Here is a 10,182-nt window from a genome sequence, read left to right as displayed (position 1 = left end):
GTAAGGGACACAATTTATTGTTGAGCGAGTAGAAATGTTTCAAGTTCTGTAGCGCAGCTCATAAGAGGCTACAGTTTTAATTCCTTCTCACCATAAACTGTAAAACAAAAACAGAAAAGCGAAGTGAATATCTTGTCATATGAACCAAAAGTTTCGGCTCGGAGCATGCACAGTGTGGCATTCTTTGACTTAGAAAATACTCGAGTTGCTCAACTATTATGTCCCTCATTGTACATGTTTTTTATACAAGGGATTTTGTATTATATAATAAACATATTTCCATTGCACTACTTTTATAGGCTGTGTGAGTTAATACTCTCAGAAAATAGTTTGTGAGAAGGAATGCACTTTTAATTTATTCTTAATTTAAGAATTTTTGTAATTGATGTAACTGTTAGTATTGTCGTTTGATTCATGTATTAGGGGAATGAAAATCTACCTGTGGTCAAAGTACTGTAAGAATTGTTTGCCAAATAAATGTAAAAATTTATAAATTGCAGTTTTTTTTTTAAATACTGTATGTTAAAGTTCTATAGTCAGGACTTGAAAAATTTTTTTTTAATATTGAACTTCATCTATATACCATAATATATATATTATAGTATGGATACAGTATTAACAAGTTTTCATTTTCTTACTGCACCTTAAAACTTTATATAAAAGTCTGTTAAATAAGCAATTTTGTCTCCACAATCTTTGACTGGAAGTGGTATGCATTCACGTGACATTCACAGTATGTTAAACCTCAAAACCTTTTTTTTTTTTTTTTTTTTAAATTATTATTTTGACAATATTACTTTCAGTTATTTATTATTCTTATTATACCATCTTAGTTTTATTATTTTAAAAGTATGAGCAAAATATAATCCTGAACGAATTTACATTGCTTCCATTGAACAGTCAAAGTAGAGATTTCTGCACATAATTGCATGATCTATACGAGTTTTATTTCAGCATAACATATTAGAACTTGACAGTAAGCTATTTTGTATGTAGGTTCTTGAACATGTATTCGAACGAAAATTACTCATGAGTTTTTAGGCTTTCACAGTAACTATTATTATGATGTACAGAAGTACATATGATATTTCTGTGCAGGAATTCTGTGTTATATGATGATGGATGGAGCGGAGAAAAATTATTTTCTCTGCTCCATCCATTTATCCATCCATCATATAACGCAGAATTTCTGCACGGAAATATCATATGTACTTCGGTACATCATAATAATCACTTAGTGATTGAAGGCGGTGCTTATTCTGCCGGATTCCGGCCACTTAGTTACTCGTAATGAGTGCACCTCTGCACATAGTGTCACATCTGTGACACAGTGCATGAGAGTTGGCCACAAAAGGGAAACTGAGAGGGATTCAATCTGGCATCAGGACTGGAATCCCATGTGACTTAGTGGATAAAGCATCAGCACATACATTTTTAACTAATCTGGGTTATATTCCTTTTAATCCTCTATGGTGGTTCTCTTCATGATGCACTAAAACTTCCTAAAATAAATTTCTCCCGTCATCAAAATTCTAAGCTCATCTCTATATTCACACTTACTAAAGGCAATGAGTGCAAAACAAACTGTCCCTACATATGAAGCTAATATAATAAAACTTGGTTTTAAAAAATGCAGAACACTTCTTAACAATACTTCTACTGTGATCCTTTCATGCATTCACGTTTGCCTTAGCAAAGCATAAAAGTCTCTTATTGTGGCCCTGCTACTTCGAACTTTGTGATATTTTAAATTAAATATTGATATATGAATGGGCAGATTGAATCCCTTCCTTCATTCACAATTAGATTGCACTAACTGCAGTACTACCAGCCACAATTTTTTTCTGATATATGTCCAATAAAAGGGTCTAAACATGAATCATAAATGAACACTTTCCTCATGCTCTTAAATCCTTCCAATAAAAGTGGAAGTCAGTTTTAAAAAATTTAAGTCTTGAAGTTCTCATCTGATAGGGCACAATATTTAGCACATTATCTATACTTTTCCAAAGTACAATGAAATGCTGCAGGTACTGTTGACGAAGTGTAAACCATGAGAGTTACATTTATTTCTCAGGTATGAACCCCTAATAAGTCTTTTGCTTCTTCAGATTCGTTTATTAAATTTTCACTTGCATATTTCTCTAATAGCTCTTGCTTTTTACGCCTGAGCAACGCCTCTTCTACTTCTCGTTGTGATGGGACTGGAACATGTGCAATGAACTTAGGCTGTAGAGCTTCTTCTGATGTCTGTTGTTCATCTTCATCAGACTAGAAATAAAAACATAACCAAAAATAAGAAAAATGCTCTACAGACACACTATAATTGAAACTGCTGCAGCTACAGCTGAACACTATATCGTAGAAGTGTTAAAATGAATAATTTATAATGTCAGATAGTATGATTTTTAAAATGAAATCAGTGACGTTTATGTTGGCACTGTCCTGCCATTGCAGACCATGATGAATACTTTTGCATAAGATATTTGTTTTGGGAAATTACGAAAAATAGAAACTTTGTTAAGCAATGTTAAATGTCAATTTCACTTTCCTCAAAACTAATCCCATTCAATGCTCTTTGGTTCATTTTATAGTTCTGCTATTTAGTGTACATAAGAACAATTAGACACAAGAATTTCACAAAATATTCAATACCTGAAATATTTTATTATAGTTGAGATGAGAGGAGAACAGAAATTACACCGGTAATTGGTGACTGAACACCATTGCTCTCCATACTTACAAATGTCCGAAATAGTCAACATAAAAGTAATTTATCATCTATCCAAGCCAAGAACTATACTAATGCATCACTACACAGTGATAAACAGAAAAGATGTACATATTAATGTATAGGTAGGCTACATTAGATTTCTTTTAATCTACCATAAGTTTAATAACATTGCACTGATTTGAATTGGCATAATATGTGTAAAAATGTTAGTTATAATGAAATATTTACAGGACTATATTTTATAGCATATCTTGGCTTTGACTTTCAACCAACCGCAATTCAGTCAGTGACATCACATTGTTTTGGTCTAGTACATTTTTTTAGCTTCGATAGACATTAATACCATATTAGAGAAATAACTTACATCTAAATCAGGTGCCACAGCATATATGTTTTCCTCCTCTTCTTCCTGTGGTTGGCCCACCTCTTCAATATCACCATGAAGGGATGCCTCCTTCTTTGCTTTCCACTCAGCTACTGTCTTTGCTATTGCTGTAACAATTACATTACAATTTTTCCTCCGGTTTGTTGCCATTATTGAAATATGTCAATGGTATTGAGATTAATATTTATATTTATTGGAATGTAAAAAGTATCAAATACTTCGATTCCTTTTAATGTTTAACTCTGTTCAAAATTCAATAAGCACGTAAATGTTTCTGAAATACATGTGACAATAATCATTAAGGGTTCAAAGTTGATACTTTCACTGAAGAAAACATTTTAAAAGTTTTCTAAATATCAAAAGTATTAACCTTAGCTAATTTTCAGAATACGTACATAAAAATTTCCAAATATAAATTTGGTTAATACACCAAACTGGCTTAATAACAATAATTAACACTCCTACAGTTTTTCACATTAAATTTTTAATGAAGATGTACTGTTTCTTTCTTATATTTTGATTAGCACATAAATCACTATTAATAAAATGTAAGAGCTTTGTGTAACATAACAGTAATACATATGCGGATAACTTTACTGGAGAGCACTTTCAAGATTCCAAACAATTCCACAAAACATACTTCTTGTTTATCAGTTTTCCTTTACAATCTTTATATTGTCTGCTACATATTTAGACACTTATGGACAAGATATAATTATACATTTATTGTGTATTTATTTGTTTAGTAACTATATTATACTGAGATAATATCAAGACCAATGATGCAATGAAACCAAATTTTGATTAATAAATATGAAATATTCAAAGAGATTTGACACATTATTTCCACACTAACTACAATGTAATTGAGAGTTTGATAAAAGTATGTTGTACCGAGCTCAAAACAACAACGACAGTTGTGGTGGTGGTATTTGTGGTACTAATAGGCTTGGCTTTCGAGGGCTGGACTCAGGACAGGTCCATGTACTTAGACTCACATTGGTCCATTGTATACCTTATGTGATGATTGTCCGTGATCTAGGTACTATTCGTGAATCAATGCTGACAGGTGGGCCATCTTGCCTCAGCCTTGACAGAGCCAAGTCCCATCCCCAGATGAGTACCTTTTAAGCCCAAAACTTGAGAACCCCAAGTCTTTTCTATATCAGAATTGGAAACCCATAATATCCCAAAGACCCCAGTCTTATTTTTAATTATTGCAGACGACTGACAAAATGAGAGGGAGGCGAAGTGTGTTGGTGGAATGAAAGATAGGAACGGGAGTACCCCAAGAAAAAATCTCTGCAATAACTGCGTTTTCAGCCACAAATTCCATCACGACCTGGCTGCAAATCGAACCTGGACTGTCTGGATGGAAGACCAGCATGCTAGCACTGTGTCACAGTGGTGGTGGTAATTTAGTTCTAGCCAAAATTATTTTCATTGACAAATTTTCTTATATTTCTTACATAAGAAATTAACAAAGTTACATATTAGAATATTAGAAGAATTATGCCACATTCCACTTTGCTGTCATGTATCAACAGGAGTAACAACTCCTTGTTACGCAGTACTTGAGTTGAAAAACTTGATCTAAGCATTATTGATATAATCATGATAGTTGGATGAAGCTTTGGAATTCATTACTTCCTACAAGAATTGCCTTAAACCATAAATCAGTTTTTAATTTTCCCAAAATTAATTACCTCTTCTCTCCTCATTTTGCTCCAGTGGTGTTAGAATTCCATCATCATCGTCTCGGTAACCATAATAATCGGCATCAATATCTTTCATAAGCTCAGCTCGTGTCTTTCTAGGTGGAGGAGGTGGTTCTTGTTCAAAAAGCTCCCTGACTCCTGTAGAACATGCAACAATTATACCATCATGATATACTGCATTAAGATTTTCCAGGTCATTTTATTTTGAGGTATTATTATAGTTTTGTTAATTACTGGTTTACATATATTTACAGGGTTTTAAAAATTTTATAGTGGCTCATCAATCGGGCCAAAATTTCACTGGTCAGCATGATCGAACTACAGAAATGCAATTAAAAAATCAGATTTTCTTACACTCGCCAAGTAAAAATTTTCACCTGTCACAAATGAATAGACAAGTGCTTTTTCCAAGTCCTGCATATTTAATTGCATGTTTGTTTTACAGTAGATTAATGAAGTCAAGTGAGCAGAGCAAAAATAAATAAACTAATTAATTAATTCAATAACACAAAATAAAATATAAAATGTATTATAACTTTGATCCCAGCACACAATGTAATAAATAATATCAAAGATTTACACTCTATATCATGCCATAAGGAGACTCAATCATTATCAAGGATTAGACATTAGATGTCTGTTCTTCATTCAATTTTATAATTGGTCATTCCAATGTTTTTTAGTACATTCAGATTGTCTATGTCTTTCATGTCTGCATTCATGGGCATTCTTACATTTGTAATAAATATACAATGTTGTTTATGCTGCCTATGTTTAATTCTTTTTGATATTCCGTTTTCTTTTTTGTCTAATAGTTTATATCTTGCTAATGTATTCAGAACATTGTTCACATCATAAATCAACATTTTGGATGGTCATTTGTTTATAGAACTTTTTTTTTTGTACTTTATGTATAGCCTAAGTAAGCCTTTCAAAGTCCCACATATATATCTAAAACTATTTCTTTTGAAGAAAGCATTTTTATTATGTGTGTAAGAGACTGCACATTCTAAACAATTAAAACAAATTAAGATTATTAAGTAATAAAGTATATGTACAGTGATTATTTTTAATACATTCACCTTATGTAATATACGAAGATATTGTCATTTATTTATCTGGGTTAGAATATAAAGCCCCTAATAGTACAGACATGTACAAGATTTTGTTATAGCACAAGATATTTCATTAAATTAAAATTTCCGATAAATATGTTTCCATCAGCCATTTACCTCAATCATCAAGCAACATACACTATAATATGATTCAATAATTGAATACGACTTTTCAACATTTTTAATGAAAAAATACTGTTCATGTTTACCGTATCTTTTAGCTCATCTGTTAAATCTCAAATATTCAGATTTCATACCTGGTAAATCTTTGGCTGCTCCAAAATATTTGTAACCTCGGTTCCCAGGAACTTCTTTGCCTTCATGATCCAACATTCGTGGTCCCACTTTTGCATAATCAGGTCCACCGAGTTCTCGTATTTGCGTCTCCCAGTGCCCCTTCTCACGAAGGAGTTTATTAATTTCATCATTCAGGTCACGGATCCTAAATTCACCAAGACCAGCTGAAAAAAAAGTTCCAAATATGTTTCTTGTGGTAACGATTTCATGCTATTACTTAATAACGTACCCAGCCATCAGTCTCCATAGAATTCGGAAAAGCATACATGCAAAGACGAAGTCGTACTTTTCATTGGATGAAAATGTTAAATGACGACATTAAGCAGTGTCGTCAACAGAGTGCTACCAGTAACTGCAAATGCAGTTAGATTTTCACACATACGAGTACAAGTAATTCTCGTATACAAATATATTACAATTTAAAGAATTAGTCTTAAAATTAATTAGAACATATATATGTAATTTAAATGGTAAAACAAAAGACATGTTTTTATCATTGATTTACAATAGAAACAGACTATGAGTATAGTGTGAAGAGCAAATGAAAAAGGGTTTCACTCAATACTAACCTAATATGGATGAATGAATATATTTGTCTTTAAGCAATATACCTTTTGGTGAGGTGGCACTTCACACTAACCTAATATGCACATTTGATACCTATAAACTTTACACTAACTAGATATACCAAGATATTTACCCGCACAATAGACGCACTTTTTTTTTTTTCCGATTTTTTATATAAAAAAAACTAAGGTGTGTCCTTTATGAGAGGAAAAATTTTGGTAAAAAAACTTATTAAAGGTGCGCCAGCTCGAATGCTGAAATAATCAATAGAATATGTAATGAATATGGGCTGCGACTAACATCGATATTTAGCAGCAGTTGTATAAACAGATGATAACTTGTAACAATGAATACAGCAACAATAAGACGACACACTTTGTTATTATTAACACTAGCTTTACCTCATTCACTGGTCATGCATTGTTGTTTAAAAATTTGAATTTAAACATAAGCAGTGTATCCAATCTTACGACTTAAAATATTATTAAAACGATCTTTGTTTAAAATGAGATGCGTCTTTTACGCAGGGATTTTTTTTTTTAAATTCTGACGCGAAATATTGGAGTGTGTCCATTATGCGGGGACGTCCATTACTCTGGTAAATACAGTATTTCTTATATACAAAATGTGTGTAGTATCATTCATCTAACTTATTAATGAATACGAACACTGTCTGTCCTCCTTCAAACCTTCTGTTATTAAATTAAAACCATAATATATTAGGACATAAATATATAAAAAAGGCATTTTTCAAAACATAACAACCGGGAAATTTTTTTAAGAACATCATTGGTTGCATAGTTGCTGTCTTTTAAACTGAGTAACTGTCTGCCAGTAATAATAGGCCTAACTTCGAAACCCAGTGGAGTTCATGTGAAATGTTAAGAAATTTACCCTTGACATTTTTCTTTATATTCATCTGCAGAACGAGGAGTATTTTCATTTTAAGTATAATTTGAGACTTTCAGTGTGATCAACATGGTGCGATGTTTTTGAACATTTGCACCATGTCCTAGATGTAAAGATATCCAATGTTTTGGAGCTACATATCAGCTCCATCATCAGGGAAGGTAAGAAAAGGGGAAATGTATCTGTTGGATCCATTACCAATAGTTACTCACCATCCATTCTCCATCTGGAAAACCGTTCTTGGTAATGGATCTAACAGATAGCTTTACCCATTCCCCATTTCCCTGATGATGAAGTTGATATGTAGCTCCAAAACGTTGGATGTTTCTACATCTAGGACATGATGCAAATATTAAAAAATCTCGCACTACTATTCTCATATTCCTTGTTTTCCAGCTTCTCCTGCAGACAAAAATCATACAGATTCAAAGCACAGGACCTTGAAGGCCACAAACCATGATATAAAACCAGAACCACACTTCGATCACCTTTTACTCCCAGAAAAGACCCGGTACTCAATTTGATAGGAAGCTGAGTGAACCAGTGAACCAGTTATTCTGGAAATTTTGGCAACGAGAAAAACTAATAAAGAATCATAAAAGACACTTTACTAACCATTCTGTATCTGTGCAACTTTCTTGGCAATCTCTCGAATGATCTGCATCCTCCATTTCTCTGCTTTCGGCAAATCATGACATTCAGATGCAAGATAGGGTCTCCTTTCTCTTTCTTTTCCCGTGTCGCTGACTTGGGCCGCTCTCCAACGAGCCAAAGTTGTCCTAAAATGTATCATATGATGCAACAGAATAAAAATTCTCTATATGCTTACACATTCACACAGTATTCCATAGTATAGTATTTGTGTCTTTGTGTGTTGTCTTGATTCTCTGAAAAATAACTTTGGTAATATGTGTTGATTCTTCTCTGTAAGTTTAATTTAATTTTTGGCAGTTGTGTTGATTCCTCTGTAGATCTGATAAATTCCGATAAATAATTACATTACCATATGTGCATTTCTTTCTTATGAGTAGCTAAATGATCACATAGGCTCAGCTGAGCGAATACTCAATAATTATTTAGTAATTATCTAGTTTGCCTGGAATTGTTTAATAATACCACGGTATTAGGCTAGGTTTGGTTTGTTTATGTGTACAGTTAAAGTGGGTAAAGTCCATAAAATTTATTCTATGAACAGGTAGGCTATACCGAGCTACGTAGGCTAATCTAAATCATTAGGCTACCAATTATTCTGCCTGCAAATTCAATTCCATTTTTTATGAATTTAAATTATCACATGTCTGCCTTGAGAATGTGCGGTAATAACCCCTGCATATCGAGGGGTAAGAATACAAATGTTGTATGTCCATAAAATACAATTTGTGGGAAATGACAAAATAAGTTTTTTGAGAGTAGTCAATCAAGGGATTTTACCGAGTTGTCATAATCATTTTTAAGGCATTACCTTCAAGGAAATACAATCTTTGTCCAGAATGAAGATTACACCAGGGCAAATCAACCAGTACAATAATTCATTCTTTCAATTTTTTGGACATTCAATCTCTGTGCTCTTGGCCATCGATATTACAGTGAAACTCTAGAGCTGTGATCATGTGCTACAGACATGGGTGTAACTAGCGCTGAGGTAGTTCCAGTGATTTTGAAAGTGGAAATAGTTGAATTAATAACTTTTATGGAGATGCAGTTGATCGTGTATGCAAGGCATAACAAAAGTCTAAACTGTCACAGATTCGTATATGCAAGGTGCATAAGCGAAGTGTGAAGGCAACTAGTTTAGCCCAAACATGAAATAATGGCTTGTTATATGAAATTAAAAACTACGTAATTCGAACGTTTACCTACATATCATTCAACACGTCCAACACACGTAGTGCAAAATCTCACTATAGTTAATTCTACTTACATTGCCTTCTCTGCATTGCGAGCCTGAAATGAAAAGACGAATGTATTATGAAATACGATAAATTTTTGCCATTTTCCTTACAAAACAGGATCGTTCGTTTTGCACATATACATAACCTATACTCACCATTATGCATTAGGTAAAAATATATATAGACTCGTAAATTACACTTTCCTAATTCTCGTCCGCTTAAATATTACAAATAATTATTTATTACTAAACATAAATATTTAAATTTCAATTTATTTCTCAAACCAAAGAACTTTCACAACACACATGGAATCATCTTCATGTTTATTGTTATAAGTGTTACCAACTTCATCCGCCACGGTGCTACCAAAATTTCGCTACATTCCAAGTTCATATTATAGCTGAAAGTACGATTTTCATAACTCTGCATGCACCAAATTAAAATTGGTGCAATTTCTTCAGAGAGAGAGAGAGAGAGAGAAATCAGGTGATATTTTATATTTTTATTGTTTTAGAGAACATTAGAGTTATGCAGAATTTTAAAGAAAAAACGAATAGAATTTATT

At 32.7% G+C, this 10,182-nt stretch overlaps 1 protein-coding gene across 1 annotated transcript; it reads right to left on the bottom strand.

Annotated features, from left to right (window-relative positions):
- Positions 1-716: 716 nt before the first annotated feature.
- On the bottom strand, positions 717-9,980 carry LOC138694753 (pre-mRNA-splicing factor ISY1 homolog). Its single transcript, XM_069818773.1, has 7 exons — positions 9,773-9,980; positions 9,647-9,669; positions 8,341-8,504; positions 6,210-6,413; positions 4,826-4,975; positions 3,099-3,226; positions 717-2,271 (listed from the first exon to the last, which is right to left on the bottom strand). Exons 1-7 carry the CDS (start codon positions 9,773-9,775, stop codon positions 2,074-2,076), a joined length of 870 nt encoding a protein of 289 aa, XP_069674874.1. The 5' UTR covers positions 9,776-9,980; the 3' UTR covers positions 717-2,073.
- Positions 9,981-10,182: the final 202 nt, after the last annotated feature.

The sequence above is a fragment of the Periplaneta americana genome, chromosome 2 (genome assembly GCF_040183065.1).
Source record: "Periplaneta americana isolate PAMFEO1 chromosome 2, P.americana_PAMFEO1_priV1, whole genome shotgun sequence".
In the NCBI taxonomy this organism is placed as follows: Eukaryota; Metazoa; Arthropoda; class Insecta; order Blattodea; family Blattidae; genus Periplaneta; species Periplaneta americana.
Note: the sequence above shows the minus strand (reverse complement) of the source record. Positions and strands in the feature narration are given on the sequence as shown.